Source organism: Sinocyclocheilus anshuiensis, unplaced genomic scaffold (genome assembly GCF_001515605.1).
Source record: "Sinocyclocheilus anshuiensis isolate Anshui unplaced genomic scaffold, SAMN03320099.WGS_v1.1 scaffold54, whole genome shotgun sequence".
NCBI classification, from domain to species: domain Eukaryota; kingdom Metazoa; phylum Chordata; class Actinopteri; order Cypriniformes; family Cyprinidae; genus Sinocyclocheilus; species Sinocyclocheilus anshuiensis.
In genome coordinates this window covers 29,379-53,459 of record NW_015547654.1, presented here as the reverse complement: position 1 = coordinate 53,459, position 24,081 = coordinate 29,379, and the positions used below count along the sequence as shown (strand labels likewise).

The 24,081-nt window shown below is 36.5% G+C and overlaps 1 protein-coding gene across 5 annotated transcripts in view; it reads right to left on the bottom strand.

Annotated features, from left to right (window-relative positions):
- The window catches only part of LOC107702083 (engulfment and cell motility protein 1), a 74,209-nt gene extending 53,309 nt beyond the window's left edge, over positions 1-20,900 (bottom strand). For 2 of the 5 annotated variants that reach the window (XM_016504277.1, XM_016504280.1), the window contains exons 1-7: positions 20,705-20,900; positions 13,251-13,382; positions 12,560-12,600; positions 8,999-9,071; positions 8,832-8,882; positions 7,178-7,347; positions 2,145-2,180 (exon numbers count right to left, since the gene is read on the bottom strand). In XM_016504277.1, coding sequence (XP_016359763.1) covers positions 2,145-2,180; positions 7,178-7,347; positions 8,832-8,882; positions 8,999-9,071; positions 12,560-12,600; positions 13,251-13,328 — 449 coding nt within the window. In that variant the 5' untranslated portion in view covers positions 13,329-13,382; positions 20,705-20,900. Of the gene's footprint in view, positions 1-2,144; positions 2,181-7,177; positions 7,348-8,831; positions 8,883-8,998; positions 9,072-12,559; positions 12,601-13,250; positions 13,390-20,704 lie in introns of those variants that run through there. The other 3 variants (XM_016504279.1, XM_016504281.1, XM_016504278.1) reach the window with 2 other exon arrangements.
- Positions 20,901-24,081: the final 3,181 nt, after the last annotated feature.

Sequence of the window (24,081 nt, the reverse complement as noted above, 5' to 3'; positions counted from 1 at the left end):
ACCTGCACTGAAAGAACAGCTAAGCCTCAGCTTTACAGAGTGATAGCAAGCGAGAAGAATCAAGTACTGGTGCAGCTGAAGAACAGGAGGACATGGAGTCAGTCCAGCTGATGTTCCTGTCCTTCAGAAGAGCAGTGAATGCCAGAGAGTTTGGCAGCAGTGGAATTACACGGGCAGAAATGATCAGTGGTATCATGCAGCAGTTTGTTTTTGGGACATTACAGTTATGATGGCTGAACATACAACAAAATACGCTATAGTCTTCAAAGGAATATTTAGGTCAAATACAAGTTAAAGGCATATTACGCCCAAAAATGAAAATGAATTGTGATAATTTAATCCCTCATATTGCTCTAAATCTGTATGACTTGACTTTTGTGGAACAGTGTCGAATCAAGTCAAGCAAGTTTTATTGTTATTGTAGAAGTGCAATTTTAGCACTATTTATTTACTTGTAATATTTTATTTTTATGCTTTAATTTTATTAATACATTTTATTAATAGATAGCTTTTTTATATTTTGTTTTATTTTTGTGCTTTGGGCATTTTTATTAGTTTTTGGTAGTTTTAAATATTTCTATACAGCTTTAATTTGCTTTAATTGCAGTTTTAGTTATAGTAATTTTAGTAATTCAACTTATTTCCGTTTATTTTCAAAGCAACATTTCTATTATTAAGTTTTCCTAATGTTTAAATTTGATTACAGCTTTCAAATAACAAAATTTGTATTAGTTGTAGACTAGTTTCAGCTAACAATAAGAACAGTGGTGAACACAATTCTGTAAAATATCTTTTTTTTTATGTTCCACAAAACAAAAGTCATCCAATTTTGGAACAACATGGGAGTAAGTAAATGATGTTTAATTTCAATAAACAGCATGCTGTGATTGCACAGAAAATAATTTTGTACCTTAACTTGATGGGGGGAAAAAGTAACTCTACTGGGCAAAGCTACTATAATACAAGCATGTCACTGATGCTGTCGATAATAGGGTAATTTGTATTAAAACTCAAATATTCCTTTAAGTAATACGACTTAATTACTCCAGAGTTTTGAGTAAATCAGACCTCAATTAAATCAGCTAGCGTCTATAAAATCTAATTTCCAAATCCTCAGTATGTGCGACAGCTTTCTAGGTTAAGATTTTTGGCTTTAAAATGAATAACACTGCCCCCTATCGTCACAAATACCTCAGTTCATGCCTTTTCATTATTCTCATCATAAAAATACAGGTGGAACGAAAGGTAAAACTTACAACATAACAAAAAATACAGCTTTTGAGCAAAAAAAACAAAATAGATTACAATTTTACATTTAATAAATAAAAAAAAAAACCACTTCAGGCCAAGACGTCTCGAGTTACAAAAACATAAATACAAATAATAACATTTTCTAAAGAACATAAAAGGCAGAGCCCTAGATATGAAACAGAAAAGACATAATAAAGTTGCCTGCATTGAGCTTAGTGTTGAGTATTTGAGGGTAGCAGGGAGTTAATACAGCGCAAGTTAGACCTCATAATAAAAGACATTAGTTGCAACTCATAAATGTACCACTTGGGAGCAGGAAATATTTGCAGCTGGAATTGGGCAAAACCCTACAAATAATTACCATGGTGACATTGAGAGATGATGAAATCTCACAAAGGGATATTGAATGTTGAGTAAATGTAATGTACATGAAATGTGACATGAGTTTAGCTGAGGTCACTGGTTGTTTATGACAACCAACCATTTTAGAGGGATCCTGGGCAACAGGACTTTAAGCAACAAGCAGGGTTTTGATCAACTTTAAGAGGAATGGTGGGGGTTATAATCATAGTAATGTGAGCACATAATCTTGTCGATAAATGGAAGAAAAAAAGTTTCCCAAAGGTTAGTGCAAAGTTCCCCCTAAAGCACCAATGTTGCCCAATACCACATGCAAAAGAAAGAAAGATGATTTGGTTACATGGAAATAATATCCAAATAAAACCATAAAATCATCAGAAAAAATGGTGTAGTGACTGCAGCAGTTGCCAAGTGTTCCCATCGCTTTGATTGGTTTTGAACACTGAGGCCAGAGCCTGATCATGCAGAGACTCGGCCCGGAGATTAGAGGGTAAGTGACAGGGGGGTTATCCAGCTCGAGGGGCGGGGCTTACCAGGGCTTCATAATCTTCTGCAGTTTCTGATACCGTCTGAAAAGATTTAAAAACTTTGATGTCAGGGAGACAGAAACACACAGTCAGGGTCCAAATATTCCTTTCTGAACCCATTATGACAATTACATTAGGAAAATCTGTGGAAAACCCATTGTTAAGGTTTAAAGCAAAATACAGAACATCTTAAACATCCAGTGAGGCATGAGCTGAGAGAAACACATAGCTGAACATTAAAAACCCTTTCTGAGAGACACAAAGCATGCAAAGCAGAACACTGGGAGAAGACTGCAAATACACACACACTGCTTTTGCACGCATTTAATGCACGACATGTGCTTTACTCCCTGTGGTGGTTATGAGCAAGTGTGAAGGATTAACAAAAGTATCCATTACAAATCGTCATGTATTATATTGCATTCATTTATGACTCAAACGTGGCTCTTGTTTCCTCTCATGGTCCTGTCAGCAGGGCTTAGACATGGGGCTTAATACACAGATATGACTCATCATGTTTGGTCATTAAAGCTGAGGCACATTGCCTGTTTGCGGTGTCATTTCGGAACCAATGACTTGCACTGTTCTTTTAAAACCTATTTAATCTCATAGGTTACATTTGGGACCATACACTCTCAGAAAAACAAGGTACAAAAGCTTTAACTGGGCCGGTACATTTTCAAAAACTAAAAATATGTACCATTTAGGTACTAATATATAAATGTAAATAAGGTACAAAGGTGTCACGATGTGTATATGCAGGTAGCACGCAGGAGGCATGAAATAGCTCAAACAGTCTGTATTGACGAAACAGAGGGGAGATGCCAACATAGAAACTGAAGCAAACGCACGAACTCAACGAGTTGACCCGACAGCAAGGAAGGAACAAACAGGAACTTAAATACACAGGATAATTAACAAACACAGGTGCCAGGAATCATCATTAAACTAACCGAGAACAGGAAAAAGACCATATATGGAAAACCAGGAACAAAGACGGGTAACACAAGAAAAAACAAGTCCAAAACACTGACAAAAGGTGTACCTTTTGAAAATATAGCACCGCAGTGACAGCTTTTGTACCTTTTTTTCTGAGAGTGTAATTTGGTCTACAGCAGGGGTCACCACACTCGGTCCTGGGGGGCCGCTGTCCTGCAGAGTTTAGCTCCAACTTGCCTCAACACGCCTGCCTTGAAGTTTCAAGTATACCAAACAAGACCTTGATTAGCTGGTTCAGGTGTGTTTGATTCGGGTCGGAGCTAAACTCTGCAGGACACCGGCCCTCCAGGAACAAGTTTGGTGACCCCTGGTCTACAGATTGAATGGGCTGTTGATGTATTTTACGCAGTTGTCAACTACAAACGAAAGTGCAGACTGTCTTGAAAAAAACGTTTACATGGCTGGCGTAAATAGTCACATGATCAGTGTAGCATCTGGACCAATCAAAAACACAATTTTTCATTTGACTACAAGCTCGGTGTAGAATTGTACAGTAAGAAAGTTATTTCCCTTAACCAGGAAATTAACGTTCTTAGAATTGACAGACAGTTGACCCTGAGAGGTCAAGTAAACATTTAGTCATTTAGCAGATGCTTTTATCCAAATCGACTTACAAATGAGGACAATGGAAGCAATCAAAATCAACAAAAGAGCAATGATATGCAAGTGCTATAACAAGTCTCAGTTAGCTTAATGCAGTAAACGTAGCAAGGTATTTTTAATTATATAATAAATAAAAAGAAAACAGATAGAATAGAAAAAGAATAGAGCAAGCTAATGTTAGAGGCCTTTTTTGCTTTTGTTAATTGCATAATAAATAAAAAGAAAACAAATAGATAGAATACAAAAAAATTAGAGAAGCTAGTGTTAGTTTTTTTTTTCAGAAAACAAGCAGTTAGTAAATGAACAGAGTGCAAGTCTAAAAGGGGCAAGTTTTTTAAGAATAGAATTAGAATAGAGAGTGCTAGTGTTAGGGTCAAATAAAGATGTGTTTTTAGATTGCTAAGATTGCCAATCTGTGTTTTTCAGATTGCTGTTCAAGAAATAATTTTTTTAAATAATATTGCTCGTTCATATGCTTGCACACTTGTACATATGTAAGTGGTACAACTGCGGAAAAAACAGCAAAGCCTAATTTCTGAACATATACTGTAAGTGATTATAAAATCGCAGATTTCAAAGTACTGCTATATTAAGTGAAGGATAAGAAAGTACCGTAAAAACAAAGAAATATATTGTGTTATTTAATGCATTTATTCATGGTGTATTCAGAAATCATTCTAAAATGCTAAATTGCTGTTCAAGAAGCGTTTCTTATTATTATCAATGTTGAAAACAGTTATGCATCTTTGTATTTTTTTGGAAACTGTGATATACATTGTTTTCAGGATTCCTGATTAATAGAAAGTTCAAGATAGCAACATTTATTTATATAGAAATATTTTGTAACCTTATAGATGTCCTTGCTGATTAAAAGTATTAATTTATGAAAAATATTATCTTACTGACCTTAAAATTTGAACAGTAGTTTATGTCTATCTACAAGTGTAGTTTATTGGGAATAGAAGACTCCTATTGAAAATATAAAGCAAACCATGAATACACCATTAATAAATGCAATAAGTAAAACAATATATGCACCAATCCAGGCAAAATAAATGATTAATTATGGATACCTAACATGCAATAAATAATACCATGCATTGCTTTTTAACACTTTTTAACAATACACTACAATTTAATGCATTGACTTTGCTTCACTTAATGTGAAGCAACAAACTTTAGTGTTTTCAAGTTCCAGTTGGATCTTATCGATCAACTGTGCAAATTTCAATTATGTAGCTATGCTGGTTACAATTATGACCAAAATTCAATCACATTTTAAAAACTTTTTTTTCATTGAGTGCTACACTTTTTTCACAGAGTGCTTCAGCAGCACATGACCAGTAGAGGGAGCTACTACACCACTAACAGTCTGCAACAGTCATGCCCCATGATGTCAGAGTACTTGCTCCATACCCTCAAGAGTGCTGTCATGCTTAAGTCTTTTGAATAATCATCGCCTGGTCAGTGGCTAACAGGAATTCATGGCAAGAATGTGAGACAGTGTGTATTTGTGTGCATGTGCGTGTCCACTTGGATTCTTAACGGTATGAAAGGACTGCATAGAAACTCACACATAGGCTCTTTGAGGTCAGGAGCTGTTGACACAGAGCTGCTTTATATAAAACATACCCATGGAAATGATTTCCATGGTCAGCTCTCCAGTGTACAAAAATGTTGAAACACCTCGGCTGGCGGCGCAGAGCTCAGATAAGTAAAAACGCAGCTATTGATTCAGTGAAGTAAAACCAACATCCCAACGGCAGCCTAATTTCACTCAACCGGCGAAGCACCAGAGGGAAATCACTTCTGCTCAAGCAAGAAAATTAATGTATTAGGCAATTCAGATAAATATTCTTCCACAACTACGTGAAGTGTGAAAAGAGCCATCGGAGTAGTACGACCTTGACAAATGAAGAAAGGACAGGCATAATTAGGTTAGCATGTAACGGAAAACAAAGGCATAAGTCTGTGAAGTTCACCAGCTGGAGAGGAAACATTCAGTTTGATAGACAACCTTGTCTTTCCTAAAACAATTCTTCCCTACAGCTTCCCTATACTGTTTCCTCCTAGCCTCGTTTGTGTTTCTTTAATGCATTATTATTCCTTGACTCAGCCTCTAAGTGAGTTTTTCCAGTCCCAGTTTTCTCCCTCTATGTTTCTGTACTCTGTCTCTCTACTAAGGCGGTTTGTGTCTACTGGCAGAGCTCGGCCTCCTCATGGGACCGTCTGTATAGGAGTTGAAAAAGCACCAGCTCAGCAGATAGTCTATGTCCGCTTTAACCTTCAACTGAGATGGTCAAGCCACACGGCTGCTTTATATCACAGAGGAGACTGGAGGAGGGAGTGAATTGTATATACTTCATTTATTATTAATAGACCTGTGTCTGATATAAAATATTTGCAGTTTATTTGGATGGTGCATCTCTGATGTGATTGAGTTGGAAGGTGCATTGTTTGTGCTGTGATTGCAGCATCAAAAAACAACAAAGTGTGATCAAACACAACAGCACATGCTGTCAGACACAGCATAACACTGGCCTCAAAACAACAACACAACAAAGTGCAACAAACAGTATTGTTTCTGTGAGCATGTTCTGTTTAAGGACATTAAAGGACATCTAAGTGTTTAAGGACAGTTGTGTTTCATTGTGTTTGTGTGCCCACTGTTGTGTTTTGATGTGATTAAAAGCATGTTTTGTATTTGAGGGCACATTGTTACTTGTGTTGTGATTGAGGACCTTGCACTTTGCTGTGTTTGGTTTGAAGCCACAACGTTGGTTTGTGATTAAGGAGACATTGTGTTGTGTTACATGGCACATTGTGTTTTGTGTTTTAGGGCAAGTGATTTTTTTTTTTTTTTAATTTTAGGAAGGTGTGTCGCTGGGTTGCGTTTAAAGGCCATTATGTATTATCAATGCCAAATTGTTGTTGTTGTTTTTGTTCTCTCTGAGAAAACTACACTACCGTTAAGAAGTTACTCCAGTCTTCAGTGCCACATGATCCTTCAGAAATCATTTCTTACATTTCTTATTACCAATGTTGAAAACATTTGTCGGAAACTATAATTTGTTTTCAGCATTCTTGATGAATAAAAAGTTCCAAAGAACAGCATTTATTTACATAGAAATATTTTGTAACCTTATAAATGTGTTTGCTGAATAAAAGTATCAATTTCTTGAAAAAAAAAATCAATAAATAAACCTTACTGACCAAATGGTAGATTATGTTTATCTACAAGTTTAGTTTATTGGGATTTGAAGTCTCCTTCAGAGAAATCTGAATAGGCAAGTGCAAGTCACTGGCTGTGTTTTTATTCAGGTTTGAATAGCTTAAGCCCTGCTAAGAGGACACATAAATGAGTGAATATCAAGAGCACTGTAATGGTAACAGAGAGATAGAAGGAAAAGCAGCCAGAGGAACAAACAGTTACTTACTCTGTGCCACTCTCCACCATCTGTGTGAGCAGCGAGATGCCGTCGAGGTTGATGAACTCCTGAGCAAAGGTGATGTCTCGTGAAGAGTTGGCCAGATCCTTCAGAGCGTCCAGCTTCATGTCCATGCTGGACGACTGGATGCGCTCATGCAGCTGCTGGGCCATCTGGGCCTGTTACCATGGCCACAGAAGAGGCGTGTAAATGAGAGTGTGACAGATTGTCATGTAGGAGGTCAGGACTTTTAGTCACACAACTCAAGGAAGAAGGCGAAACGGCGCTTCTCTAAATTACTGCCTTGCTGAATCCACAATCATTCCCTCATTAGAAAGTATTAATCATGCCATTGTGTCGGTTAATGTTTTTTTTTATTTTATTTAATCATTTCAATGCAGATAACTAAATATAAACTATTCTCCAAGTTATATTCAAATTAATGAAAAGTTAGTTTTTACTTTAATATCTTCATTTTTACATACATTTTTAATTTGGTTAATTTTTTGTCATTTTGTTGTGTTTTTTGTCATTTTTATGTTTTTTTTTTAAATGTCTATATAGCATAATAAAGAAAAAGAAAAATATTAATAAAAACTATATGTTTTTATTACTTTTTATTTCAGTTATTTTAGTACATCAAGCTAAACTTAATGAAAAATGTTGCTTTAGCAACTACTAAACAAAATAAAAATAAAAAAATAAAATAAACTTTAACTGAAATAAAATATAGATTTTTTAATGGTTTTAGTTTTATTTAATTGCAATCACTGTGTTAAGGGCAATGCAGAAGTGGCATTAAAATTAGTTTTCAGTGATCAGGGATAATCTTTTCTGACCACGTTCGACAAGACTTACATTATTTTAAATGATCTGATTTAAATGACAAACATTTAAAAAAGCATAATTTGTTTACAGATGACAACTGCATTATATGCAAAATATCAAACCAATGACATTAATTAATGGAGTGACTTAAAATTCCAAATACTTTTTGTAACAACTGTAATCTGATTTCCATCTCTCTTCTCTTCAAACTAAACTTGCTTTGATCACCTTAAAAAAGCACTTTGACTGCACTAATGTAACCGAACACAGCATTATAAATATATGCTTCATCATGAACACTACAGAATTGCTTTCTTCTGTGAAACCTATTGAAACTGTACCGAGCACTGATGAATGTTAAATATCAGTGGCGGCTGGTGCAGAACATCACAGGAAGAGAAACAGTCATTGTTGTCATTATGCTAGAGGGGACGGTTTCAAATGTCACAGACATCAGCTTTAAATATCATCATTCCCGAGCCGCAAATTCAGATGGGTCATATGAACAGCAGTTTCTGAATGAAATATTCATTCTAATATAATGCGGCTTCAAAACGACAATACATTTTTATAACAAAGAGCCAATCCATAACCGGCAGAGAGAAAATAATGACAGCTGGGCACATTTACGCCCTCACAGGTCACACAAGAATGTTTCTCAGCTGCTGACACTTTAGGAAGCTTTGGTAATGTAACCTATCACCCCTCACATCTGAAGGATTACAGGCCCCAGCTGGACGGGGCAGGGCTTCAGAGGATAAAAGCAGGTCCCATCTGCTGATAAAACCTTTAGAGTTGCCAAAAATACATATATAAACTCAAATGTGCTACTCACAGCTGACGTAGTAAGCCGCAGAATGGAGCCGTTTTTGATGTTGTTGCGATTCTGTGAAAAAAAAAAAAAAAGAGAGGAAAAGAGGCATTGTTATGCACTGGTATGAGGCATTTTTTTTCATTATTGAACTTAGCAATACAGCTTCTTTTTGAGATTTTGCATTTAACCTTTTCAGTGATGTAGAAGTTGGTTGAGTCAGCATTCTGCAGGGCAAAGGTTTCAGGGTTTGGCAAGTTCCACCTAACGAGAGAAAATTCAGACAATCATCAGAGATACGGAGATGTGTGTTGCTGTGTAACAAAAACAGTATTGGTGAAAAAAGTGATGGGGTAAATGTCTTGGAATCAACAGTTGAAATAATTTTTAGAGATTCTTATATTAGAATAAAGGTTAACGATAACAACATTCTTTTGAAACAACAACAATGCTCATGGTAATCAATGGTAATATCCTAAACTGTAAAAAAAAATGAATAAATACAAAAGATACAACAGAAAAGAAACAAAATAGTTTTGACAGAACAAAAACTATTATAAAATGGTAATCCTCACATTCAACCTAATAAATTACCATTTATATTATATATAATTGGTCTGAACAAAATGGTGGTACTTATGGAACAGCAGAAATACAGTGGCTACCCCTGTAAACAAAGCAGTGCTGCACTTACAAACATTACTTAATTATCAGACTGAGGTAAAATTAGGGGTGGCGATATACCGGTAGACATGATTAAACGGTAGAAATTTGTCAAATGGTAGAGATTTTGGACTATACTATAGAGCTCCAGAGGTTGACGTCACGCACTCTAAACTCCACCATTTTGGCAGGCAGTCAGGAGAGAGCTAGAGCATTGGTATCGACAGTTGTACAACAATGATTTAAAACCAGACTATTTAGACCTTACAAACCTTACTATTTCAACATGGTGGACAGCTACTGTGCGCCAAGATACCAGAACAGGCACGGGAAAGCTAAGGTTGCCAACCGTCCCATATTAGCCGGGACGTCCCGTATATTGGGTTTAATTTATGTGTACCGTACGTGACCTCCCTTGGCCCGTTTCTTGCCCCCTCACACAGTATTCGTTAAGTAAGTCAGAAAATCCTGAACATAACTGTTTGAGAAAGGCTGCAGAATCCTCTGCTGGCTGATCGCTCCCGCTTTACCATTAAGCGGCGCTCGCGCTAACGCCAATTCCGTCCGTGTTTTGACTTCAGTAAATCAGTTTTGGCAAATACAAGCTACGTGATTATTTTTCATGAGTCCAACATCCCGCTGTGCAAGAAAACATGCAATCTACCCGAAATGTGATCAATAAGGGAAGCCGTCTTTTATTGCAAAATAGAGAAAAAACATTTTCAATTTAAGTAAGCTTCTTAACCTTGTGGTCTATCTTATTCGTAAAACACACAAAATGACCAATAAAAAAAAAAGTGTCAAGCACCAAAAGCAGCCCATATATATATATATATGCGATTGTCCCATAAAGCAAAGGGGAAATAATTTTATCGTATTCCTAAGGATCCCGATAGACGACTAAAATGGTTCACTGCAATAAAACATGATAACAAACACAAAATTTGGGATTAAACGGGTAAGATTTCATGACATTTATGATGTCTACTGTACTCACAGTGATGTAGCTATGCTGGCTACCTACAAGGACAGCTAGGGTCGATTTCGTTAGCTAACAACACAGTTGACTTACCCTTCCAGTGACGACATAGCAGGTTGAATATTCATCAAAAAATTAGATTGCCTCCATTTGTACCCCTCCAGGCTTTTGTATGCTTTTAAAGAGTCTCCGGAGTAACGTTAGGAGGGAAAGTTGATGAGGTAGTTGTATATATCAGGATACTGCAGGTCAGGAAATCTATCCGTTCCTTTATTGATAGGCTACATGTTAAAAGCACCACGGGGGCATTATAGGGATCTGTTATGCTTAATCTATTAAGTTATGTACAGGTCTATGTCTTTTGAATTAAAGTAAGCAGTGAACTCTGTTGCCTTGAAACTCATGCTGGCACCATTCATTTCATATTCGCTCCCGGCTGACCCTGCCTGCCAGCATGGTGGTGTAAACAGAATGGGTCACTTGACGTCCAGAGCTCTATTGTCTCTATCGCAGTTACACGCTCAGCGTGACGTTGCTGTGGTACATGGTCACAAAAACCTATCGCTTGCATGTGTTTTTAAGAATTGCGGTTTAAAAACAAGTGATTTTAAGCCGCTGAAACGCAATCAGCAGCGAAAGATCAGAGAAAGCAATCAGAGGCGCATGTGAAGACAGTGCTCAGAGTGCGGGATTATTGAACAGTTATTTTTGCCGCTTTATAGGCCTTGAACAATTAAAATCACACACTTGTATGTGTCAAAACACATGTGTAACAGTATATTGGATCAGGGCAGCTCTTAGCCGTTGATTATCCCTTACATATACGCGATTGTCCCATAAAGCAAAGGGGAAATAATTTTATCGTATTCCTAAGGATCCCGATAGACGACTAAAATGGTTCACTGCAATAAAACATGATAACCAACACAAAATTTGGGATTAAACGGGTAAGATTTCATGACATTTATGATGTCTACTGTACTCACAGTGATGTAGCTATGCTGGCTACCTACAAGGACAGCTAGGGTCGATTTCGTTAGCTAACAACACAGTTGACTTACCCTTCCAGTGACGACATAGCAGGTTGAATATTCATCAAAAAATTAGATTGCCTCCATTTGTACCCCTCCAGGCTTTTGTATGCTTTTAAAGAGTCTCCGGAGTAACGTTAGGAGGGAAAGTTGATGAGGTAGTTGTATATATCAGGATACTGCAGGTCAGGAAATCTATCCGTTCCTTTATTGATAGGCTACATGTTAAAAGCACCACGGGGGCATTATAGGGATCTGTTATGCTTAATCTATTAAGTTATGTACAGGTCTATGTCTTTTGAATTAAAGTAAGCAGTGAACTCTGTTGCCTTGAAACTCATGCTGGCACCATTCATTTCATATTCGCTCCCGGCTGACCCTGCCTGCCAGCATGGTGGTGTAAACAGAATGGGTCACTTGACGTCCAGAGCTCTATTGTCTCTATCGCAGTTACACGCTCAGCGTGACGTTGCTGTGGTACATGGTCACAAAAACCTATCGCTTGCATGTGTTTTTAAGAATTGCGGTTTAAAAACAAGTGATTTTAAGCCGCTGAAACGCAATCAGCAGCGAAAGATCAGAGAAAGCAATCAGAGGCGCATGTGAAGACAGTGCTCAGAGTGCGGGATTATTGAACAGTTATTTTTGCCGCTTTATAGGCCTTGAACAATTAAAATCACACACTTGTATGTGTCAAAACACATGTGTAACAGTATATTGGATCAGGGCAGCTCTTAAAGTGACAGCAGTCTAATATTCCTGCTATCTGTCATTCATGTTAATCATACAACAAAAGAGAAAATCTCTCACTGCTCTTGACTAAATCACTTTTGTAACTTTAATAAAAAGAAATGTCCATCAAATATACATTCATTATATACATACATACATACATACATATAACCCCCCTCACCTCCCCACCAATTCATTATATACATACATACATACATTCATATAACCCCCCTCACCTCCCCACCAATTTAATGTCCGAATGGCAAATTTCATTGAAAGGTGATGAGTTTGCAGGTGTGAATGCCTATAAAAAAAAATGTTTGTGAATGTAAATGTTTGTTACTTACCCCTCACAGACTTCTTTAATGATGGCTGAGAGAGGCTTTTTCTGTGGAAAACAAAACAAAACATTAACAAAAAAAGTTTTTCTTCTAGTCTTGGAACTCATATATCTTATTTCTTTACCACTAATAAACACTCTTCATACCCAATAGTACTGCTGCATTGACATTAGTTTGTACAACTTTTGATCAAACGTTTGGTTGAGTCAAGTAAATAGCAACAAAGAACGAATAAAGAATTTCAGAATAAGGACAAATGATGAATGAAGAACTTCAGGGTGATTTATGCAAGGTTTGTCTTAGTTTTAATAGCACATCGTCTTCATCAGTCAGACACTCACTGCAGGGCCTTCTCTCTCAAATTTTAAAGGAATAGTTCAGCCAAAGAGGAAAATCAAGTCATTATTTATTCACCATGTTTTTCCAAACCCACATTACTTATTCTTCTGTGAAGCACTAGTTATTAAAGGACTGAGGGGTCTTTTTTGGTGTTGCGTTTTTCTTAGATATCAACAGCTGTGCTCAAGAAATGTCCTTTTATGTCAAGAAAGGGTTTTAAACAACATGAAGCTTAGTAAATAATGACAGAATGTACATTTTTGGGAGAAAAAGCAAATATGCACTATTGTAAGATACATATACATGAATGTAAATGTAAATGCATATACAGAAGATAAAATCAGCCATAGGCACTGACCTGGTCAATCTCCATAAGTTTGGGAAAGGCCCCCGGCCACTCAATGGCCACCTTCACAATGTCTGCTGGGGGCGGCATGGCTGCGCTGATGGAGGATGTGGCCGCTCACTGCTGCCTGGCTCTCATCCAAGCCTGTAGAGGGAGATAGAGGGAGAGAGCTAGGGTTATACTATGCATACTAATTTATTAAACATGTCTCTTTTATCAAATAAATGAATAGTATAAGCAGGGATGTCAAAAATACCAGTACTTTGGATCAAAGCTAGAGTCAAAGCTAGACTGTCACAATTCCAGTATTTCAAAGTACCGGTAGTACAGAGTTCAATTAAATACCAGAGTGCTGCTGTTGATTTGATCTATATGCTCTATGGGTATCTTTCTTACTATCCACCTCCTTGTTATCTGTAACAACAACTGAGTGATAGGGGTGTGCGATATTGACAAAAAATAATATCTCATATATACATTTTCTGCCATCATGTCTTGAATTTGTGATCATTCTAAATGCATTTTAATAGACTGAATCATGCAGTGAAAGAAAACACTAAATGCGCACACGCACTAGTCTAGACTTCGCGTAATGTATGCGTTCGCTCTGTAGGGATGTTTTGAATGTTTTTTTGCAAAATACTCGATAATGTCAAATCGCACATCGTTAAATCAACAATTACAATATTATCGCAGACGATATATATCGCACACCCCTACTGAGTGAACATCAAATATTTGGTTCAAAAGCATGTTTGACCTTGAGGTCAGAACAGAGAGCTCTTTCTGTCACTAGATAATTTGCTGCTAATGTGCAAGAGCTGACACTAAGGAATTATTCTGGAAAACCTTGAAAATGTATTTCAGGAATGCAAGGCTTTGACTGATGCAGTGTCACTGTGAGAGATTCACTCTGAACAAGAACATTCCTCCTTTGTGACATCTGATACTGGGGCATTTTAATTACTGCAGTGAGATCTACACACGTGTGTCTTTTAAACACTTCTTTATTCATGTCTGAACTTTGCTTATAAACTAAAGCTACTGAGATCAACTGCCATCAGACAGAATATATAGCACCTATTCAGCTCAATGTGCTTTTAAGATTAAAATTATTTGCCAAAATCTACAAGCTACAACTAAAGTTTGCTTTGTCAAGGTTACAAGTTTCTTCAAAATCAACAGTGTTGTTCTATATAATCACAGATTGTGCCAAGTTGCTGAGTACTGAGCAGTCATGGGATATGCAAACACAGGTTGTCATATATTAATGTGCTCATGGTTGTATGTCATGATGACAAATTGACATGTTGACAAATGACTAATTTTTGCTGTTTAGTTTATATAAATAGTCTTGGTGGATTGCTGACTACAGCTTTGTATTGTGATACAATTCAGAACACTGAACTCTTTATTTCAAAAGAGCAAGGGAAATGTTCTTTTCTATTGGCTGAAATTAAATGGACTATTTTCTTTTAGCCCATTTCAAACAACAATAAAGAGCAGCAGAGCAAATGAGCAAATGTCTCTAAAGCACATTAACAAATAAAGTCATGTTGCACTATAAAGATAGGCTTTTTCTTTATAGTTTTAGTCAAACTAACAGAAGTTAATTCCAGCTCAGTTTTCTTTAAGTATCTGGCTTGCAATATTTAATAAATTATAATAATTATTATTAATAATAATAATACTTTTAAAATTGTTATTATTAGAATTACATTTTAAAGATGAATAACTGTCTTAAGTCTCATAAAATGTACAATACAATAAAACAGAAAATCCTCTCCAAGAAAAGGTTAGGTGAGCCGATAAAGAGAAAGTGACATCCGTTAAATCCCTGTGTAAATTATTTAGCACTCGTGTCACTCGGGAAACTGCGGATCATCTTTGGTCCTTGTGGATAAACCCTGTTACATATTTAATCCTCCATTCCATAATGCATGGGGATGATTCTTGGAGAGAAAACAAGAACACACACAGCCTGTGAAACAAGCATTCATTCAACCCATTCAAACAAGCTGCCATGTCACTCTGCCATGACTCATCCCATAATAATCTCCACAGACACTACCCAGGCCCTGTTGCTATGGCATCTGCTCCATCAGAAGTTGCATCTTTCGAGGGTGGTTCTCTTGGAAATGTCTCATTCCTCGTAAGAAGTTTCCCCATTGCAGATGGCATGATTTCAAGCTGACAGAAGTCAATAAATCTCCAGGATTTATGTAAAGCTCTCAGCTGTCGTTCAAATGGACAGAATAGCTGCACATAGTTGTATTATATGATTTGAGATACTGTAAACATAAATTAAGAGAAAGGGGAGTTAATTTAAAATTTAATTTAAATGGCAACTATTTATTTATTTTACACAGTAGCACAAAATACCCTTTACTTCTCACTGGCAGTATCTGATCTATTACATGAGAAATGATACATATTGGTAAACGGTTTCTTTCAAACATGTTTATTCATGTTTAATTCTTACTGTAATTAGTAAAGAGGAAGAGATGATCGGTTCACATGCCGCTTGAACTGAGGTGGTTACAGCCTACAGCCACATTAAAGAGAGTCAAAACCACATGTATTGTTTGCATTTCATGATAAATTAACTGCATTTGAACTTTGCTGGGACTTTGTTTCATATTAAAAGTAACAAAGCACAAGGCTTATTGTTATTATTGAATAGCAGGAGCGCTACAAGTAATGTATAGTGAAGTTCATGCATCAACAAAGCTTGATTTTGACGTTCAAGAAGCCATATCACTATTGATTAAAAATGAAAAATCATTATTGCTAATCCAGAACTAGCATTCACACAGCTGACATGTTTACCTGTGGTAGTTTATCCATGTTGTATCCACAAAAATTAATTAAACTAATTAACCGTCACTGTTTCAGTCAATGATTTCGGCCCTCCAAAACTATTTAGGCTAAAACTGAAAATTACTGTTTTGAACATTTCGGTCTATCACTCATTTGCATAGTGCATAAACATTAGCTCAAACATTTAATGAAACTTTTGTTTTATTTTTATCAAGGAGAACATTTTTCATGCTTTTGGCTTTAATGTGGCTGTGTGTAGAGCATTTACTTAAACACATGTATGGATAGAGGCATTGCATTATAAATACACTTTAGTTTAATGAAAATTATAATAATAAGAACTCAGATAAACCGTATATTGCCATAGTCGTGTGTTTATTAGTCACGTTGAATCAATGAAAGCAGTTGAATCTTCTGTTTATTCAGCTGCAGCGATAGGCATTTTCTGGGTTTCTTCTGCGAGGCGTATTTGGAGTTTCAGCGCGAGAGCGCCCTCTGGCCTTTGGATGGAGATTTACTGCTGATCACAGAACTGTGCTTCACTGAAAGATACGCATGACAATCGCAGCTTCTGTCGAATCGCGATCTTGATTCCATTTCGATTTATCGTGCAGCCCTACATGTATGGTCATGAAAGTGCTTCAAGACTGAGGATCTCTCCATTTAATTTGTTTCTTTTAATATGTAAGCATTCTACTTATTTTTTCTAGGTTTCACAGGTTTGGCTGCACTACAAGAGAATAAAACTCATGCACAAAGCAACATTCAAGAGGTTTTATTCCACTGCATGTTGACATAACAGTAGAGCATGAAATGCTGGATATGTGGATACAACCACAAAGCAGTGGGACACAAGCAACAACCATGTAAGGTGCTTTCACCAAACCAAGTCTATTAAAGCATTTTTTTCCACTAAAGCATTCATGTCTTGTCCATCAAAAAGTTCCACAAAACAAAAGACGAATTAGAAGTGAAACAAATGAGCATTTTTAATAGACATGGTTTCTTAAACCTACTCAATAATGCTGTTGAAAGGAACCGAGAAGAAAACAGACTGACAGACAGGGTTTGATTTCTTCAGAGGGCTTAATAGTGCGGTCAGTTAAACGAGAGATGTCTCTGTCTCTCTGATGGGGGCAGGGACACACACAGCATCGCCTGCTCTTCCATTCAATCTCTTCTGTAAAACCCACTGAATTAATCATGTACATTGAATTAGAAATGTACCATGGTATTCCCATATTTAAGGTCATGTACAATTGCAATACCATGTTTTGGGACATGTAGCAAAGTGTCATGTTTTGAGGACCATGGCAATACCATGGTTTTTGTCATGGTATTCTTTGAAGTACCATGGGATACCTTGTAAACAATAAGATACATATTTAATATTATATGAATTAATATTATGAATATTGAATAATTGATGTATATTATAATAATTTAGCATTATAGTACAACAGTATCAAAATAGCATGGTATCGACATCAGATACTATCAATGCACCATGAGACAGTCACGGTACTTTTTAATAAGAGACCAATTATAGCAATAACAATAACTGCAGTAATTGCAGGCCACTCAGAAGCATAACTACAAACCAATCAGCCAACTCGTTTCATTAGTATTACTCAGAAATGATGTAAACTGCACTGTAAAATGATCCGTAATGTAACATATGACCCACAAGAAAACTTAACACGGGTACATGATCAAACTAAAAGCCTGTTCATCCTTGCAGTCAAACAGAGACTACCTTTATTAGATGCTGAACATCATGGACGGTACAGCATGTGGTTGTCAGAGTGACAGTCCCAGTGCGGTTTAAATGTTAAGACTTCACTCCCGCAGAGAGCACAACACCACCAAGCCGAACAGCTGCAGTCCGTCAGTTGTGAGAAGAAGGTGAAAGAATGCTCAGCAGTTCACACTCTCACCAGGTTTCGCTTCACTGGATTGCCCATGTCCAGTATAGATTTCAAAAGAGCCCTCCAGTGATTCATCTGACACCTCTACAAAGCGCCCCAGAGCACAGAGGGCCCACACCGGCAGGGGCTACAAAGGAGCAGCGAGCTTTATCTGCACTGAGAAACAAAGACACGCGAGACAGCTACTGAGTTATTGCTACTCACTTTCTTTGTCTGACCGACCACAGTCGGCTCTCATTTCTACCCTGCAGGACTGACCTGTGCCTTGCTCCTACAAACCCTTCTAGAGAGACAGAACTGTGGGTCCCGTTTTGAGACACGCATACATAGTCAATATCTGGTGGATTTCCATCGGTTGCTATAGTAATGATTTATACGTCAGAATGATGCCAAGAGACATTTTCATATGACAACTGAGTGTAGCTGTCAGTGTGGAAGGAGAGGAAGTGAAATTGGAGATTGGGACTGTGCTCACGTCTATCATGACATCTTGCCTCGATGCTGAACTCACGAGAGCATGACGAACAACGCAACAGGCATTCTACACATTCATGCATGTATTGTGCAAAACCGCTGACTCGCTCACTATTCATAGTGAATGTCACACCGTTCTCATGAGGAAAGTGAGTGAAAATGAGTGCATTCGGACAGCTTCAGACAATACTGCACACTTTGCATGTTACACAAGGATCATATCAAAATATTATTTTAGATATTTTAATAATAATAACAAATTATATTAAATATCACTTTAATGATAATAAATATTAATAACTAAGACTAATCAATTAATAATAATAAAATATTTATGTTAATTAATATAGCATTAATAATGGAATTATAAAAATAACAATATAAAAGAATAGTTATTTTAAATATTTTATTTATATCAATAATGACAATAAACTAATAATAATAATAGTAATTATTATTATCATTATTATTAGTTTATTATATTGATGATAATAAATATTAATAAGTAAACAGAATAAACTATTAATAATAACAAAATATTTGTTTATAACATTAATAACAATTATAAGAATAACGATAATATAAAATAATAGTTATTTTAAATATTTTAGTTATATCAATAATGATAATAAACTAAATAATAATAATTATTATTATTATCATTATTATTAGTTTATTATATTAATGATAATAAATATGAATGACTAAACAAAGAATAAACTGTTAATAATAATAAAATATTTATGTTCATTATAGCATTAATAAAATAAGAGTAACAATAACATAAAAGAATAGTTATTTTAAATATTTTAGTTATATCAATAATGATAAACTAATAATAATAATAATAACAAGGATCATAAATATTAATGACTAAACAAAGAAACTATTAATAATAATAATAAAATATTTGTGTTAATTATAGCATTAATAAAATAAGAGTAACAATAACATAAAAGAATAGTTATTTTAAATATTTTAGTTATATCAATAATGATAAACTAATAATAATATAATAATAATAATAATTAGTAGTAGTAGTAGTAGTAGTATTGTTGTTGTTGTTGTTGTTGTTACAAATAAAAAATGAATAAAGATTAGCAAAAATTAATAATAAACGTTTGTATTAGTAATTACTGGACTTCATGTTTTTTGTTGTTAATACTACAGAAAAGTATTTTTTGAGTGAGTCTTTTTTTTTGTCTGTCTGTCTAAATGCTTTAGAGAGGGATTTGTAAAATATAAGATTAGTAAAGTGTGAAGAGGACATATTTTTTACACTACCATTACAAAATGTACTGCAGTACTACTGTAGAGTGAAGGTATCATGTAGTAATTTTCTGTACTTTGACATATTCCATGATACTGAATGATTACAATATTCCGATTCCAAAATCAAATGTACAAAAGATGTTTTAAACAAGATGGCATTACCTTGTTTTTTAGTGTAACCTCTGTTTGGGAAACAGTGAGAGCTAAACATCAGCAAAGAATGTACAACAGACATTTTAACTTACAATCAAACAAACTCTCCTCCCCTTCTCACTAACAGTAAGCTGTTAAAAAAAGACATTCATTTCCTTTGAAATGTTTATAGTTCACAAAAACTAACAGTGAAGACATGCAGTCAAGAGATTCTATGCTCATTCTTTCAGGTGCTGCAGCGGACGCCTAGCGTCAAAAACAAGCCCTCTATTTCTCATACAGTAACCAGGATATCCTGTCAAATTACTCACACAGCTAAGCAGCAGTTTCCACATCTCCAGCTCCTTGCATTTGCATCTCACTAGTACCTAAGAAGGAAACTGCACCTTCTAGTAAAAAATACCCTATTAAATGAATACTGATAAAAGTTACAATGTTAAAACAAGCATCCACCCACAAAAAAACTGGATAAAATATGCATCTATTTAGTAAGCACAGCACAGTACAGCGTGGAAATGTCACTCAACAGGTGCACAGTCAAAAACATTGCAGATGAAATCTAAATTCCATATCATTTCAAAGCACATTCAAGTGTCTAGGTCAATACAGATTATCTTGCCTGCTCAACTGAGAGACCTCAAAGAAGCAAACAGACTGAACGAAAACTTTCAGCAATGTATTTAGGTTTATGAAATGAAAAATGCAGCCTGGTTCACAGATAGATCTGTAGTGATATGTTAGGGGTCGCAGAGTTGACCCCAGGGGCCAAAGCCACACCCTGAGCAGCCCGGACTCATCCACAAGCATAAAGAAACTTACCCGGAAACCTCCGCAACCAGCAGCCGCTCGAACAAGTTGATGTTCCTGCTCTTTAAGCCTCAGCAGTGAGTTGCTTCTCCACTGAGAATCATCATCAACAAAAGACTTCAAAATCAAGACTATACCCGTATTTATCACACAACTTCACATGAACCTTGTCTTAACCAGCGAGAAAGACAGAGAGATAAAGAAAGAGAGGTGAAAGAGGTGGAGGAAGTAGGCGTTCATCACGAGAAGAGGAAACTGCTGGGCCACAGTTACACGAAAAGGCGGCAAATTTCAAAGACTCAACGCAACAGAAGACGTGAGGAGGAAACAGACCCATGGGCTCCTTGCTCGGCTTATCTGAGCGTGTCGAACAATAACAGGAAATATGGAGACGCACCGATCACTTGAGATAAAGCGATGATTTGGTGCATGTATTTAGAAGACAAATTGTAAAAATAAATCTGTGTGGTGATTAGGTCACAGGAACCTTTCAAGACATCTGTACAAGAAAAAAAGAAATTCGTAAAGTTGTTACATAAAGTTTATGAAACCGATTTTATGATTACGATTTTTTTACAGTAACGAACAAATTTCCTTTATTAATTTTCATTGCTGTAATGTAAAGAATTTGTGACAAATCCCTTTAATACAGTAATGACAACAATCCTAAGCCAACCCTCCCAATTGTTTTTTTCAATAAAATCACTATAAATTCAACTCGGTACACCAAACCATAATTTATAAATACTGTATCTACTCATTTAAAAAAAAATGTTTCTGCATTACAGTAGTAAACAAAAATCTGGTCCTAAAAAAAGAAAATAGTTCTAAAAATAGGTTTTATTTTTAGATGCAAAAAATTACTGAAATTAAATATAAAATAAAAGTCAAATGTGAACGTGAAATCATTTTCATCAGATTCATCTTAAAACTAATCCTAAAGCCAAAGTCAGAAAGGTTTCAGTAACTTTAAGATGTCACAAAACACAACACACAATACAACAACACAACACAAAAAATATGTACCGATCATCCAGAGGGTTCTGCAAGTCTGTCTTACAAATATCATACCTATATGAAACAATAATGTGCTCTATTTCACACTCAGCTGGGCCTTTTATAAACACTCCTTTGTATGGTTATTACAAATAAACATGAATGCAGTCCACTTCAGTGTAAAAACTTTTTGTCTTTTAAATAATTCCTTTGATTTCTCAAAAAAGTCGCACTTCCGCTGCAAAACATGTGCGGCCCACATAAACAAAGTTGACACTAGACTGACACTGACTCGCAGTGCCATGGTAACAAAATTTAAAAAAAACAACCCATGAAGCGGAAAAATAACATTATTGCTATGACATTCCCGGAAACTGATGCCTGGTGCAACACACAAATAGCACTAATGATCAGTGTGCTAATTGTCACAAGGGCACATTTTAAAGGATGAAAAAAGGAAACGAGCACAAGAGCTGTTGATTACAGCATGGGCCGGCCACTCTCATTTCCCATATCTGCCCAACCTCTCACAGTTTTGAGGAGCAGGCTTGGATGTTTCTGATGCAACAGCAGCAGCTGGGTGGAAATTTAAGCAAATTTAAGAGCTGCTAATAGGCCTGGGCGATAAAACTCCATCTATAATGATAGAAAAAAATGTTCGATATAGCGCACGATATAGGCACGTGCTCTGGGTGACGCAGACAGCACACACAAACACGAACATGAGTGCTGTGCCTGCCGAAACCAAGCCATTCACACATAATGCATATTCAGCGCATTTTTTTTAGATGGACAAATATGACTGCTGAACTCACCTCACAAAAGAGATACCGAACGATATGAAACATTATATCGTTGATACATTTTTTTAGCAATATCGCCCAGCCCTAGCTGCTAACATCTCGTCACCCAATAAAGGTTCAGGGGGATGATGGCTAAATTGGCTCATGTCAGTGAATTATAAGGAGCATATGTTGGTTCCACCCATTGTGGACTCCTAGGGGCCGGCTGGCCCTGCTCTCACAGCTGTTGAGGTAGCTCTAGGTTCCCTTGAGCTATGAATAGAGATCAGTGGAGAGCTGGTCAATGAAAAATGTTGGGTCTGGCCTAGATTCATGTGTGGTCGGGTACATCAAACCAGCGCTGTTTAGACTGACTGGTAAAATTGGTCAAGGTCTTTGAGACCAGCTAGAGAGAAAAAGAGACAAATGAGGAGAAAGAAAGAGATCCACACATTTTTCCAGAAAATGAGCACATCTAAAATTAAACAATGACCTTATTTTGGGGCCTTTACTGTGATAAACGAATGGCAGCTTCACTTTCAACAATACAAAGTGCAACATGTTCAGATGTTCTCTATTCAAAGAATAGTTCAAAAATATAGCTGGTCAATGAAAAATGTTGGGTCTGGCCTAGATTCATGTGTGGTCGGGTACATCAAACCAGCGCTGTTTAGACTGACTGGTAAAATTGGTCAAGGTCTTTGAGACCAGCTAGAGAGAAAAAGAGACAAATGAGGAGAAAGAAAGAGATCCACACATTTTTCCAGAAAATGAGCACATCTAAAATTAAACAATGACCTTATTTTGGGGCCTTTACTGTGATAAATGAATGGCAGCTTCACTTTCAACAATACAAAGTGCAACATGTTCAGATGTTCTCTATTCAAAGAATAGTTCACTTTAAACAAAAATATCATTCGTTTACTCACCCTCATACTGTTTTAAACCCGTATGAAATACTTTAATCTGTGGAACGTAAAAGGAGAGGTTTTGCAGAATGCTTACGCTGCTCTTTTTCAACAAGCAAATAACGACCCACTGCTGTCAAAAATTAAATAAGAACACCATAAAAATAGGCCATAACCCTATTCGGACTGGACTAGTGTTGTCAAAAGTACCGACTAGAGACCTGCACTCCCGCGGGAGTACCGCGGGACCCAACGCAACAGGGTGCGGCGTGGGACAACGCTTGACGGGCGAGTGCGGGTGGGAAGAGACTGGGACCCGCGGGACCCAACGCAACAGGGTGCGGCGCGGGACAACTCTTGATGGGTGAGTGCGGGTGCGGGCGGGAAGAGACTCGTGTGTGTGTGTGTGTGTGCAGGATGCGGGAGAATAAAATGATTCAAAATAGAAATTATCTAAACATAAAATGTCTAAACCATATAAATTGTTATTTATGTGTTGCACAAAAGCAAAAAGAACAACTAATAACATTAAAATGATTAACACGCGCAAGCTAGGCAGAGTTTCTATTTATAACACGTGTTTAAAGGGTCGCGCAATGTAGCCATTCACAGACTCAGCTGTTGATTTCTGGAACGCAATGGCCAACCAGAGGTGATTAAGTTAGAATCCACTCACCACAGTGCTGAAATTGTGTGCTCATGA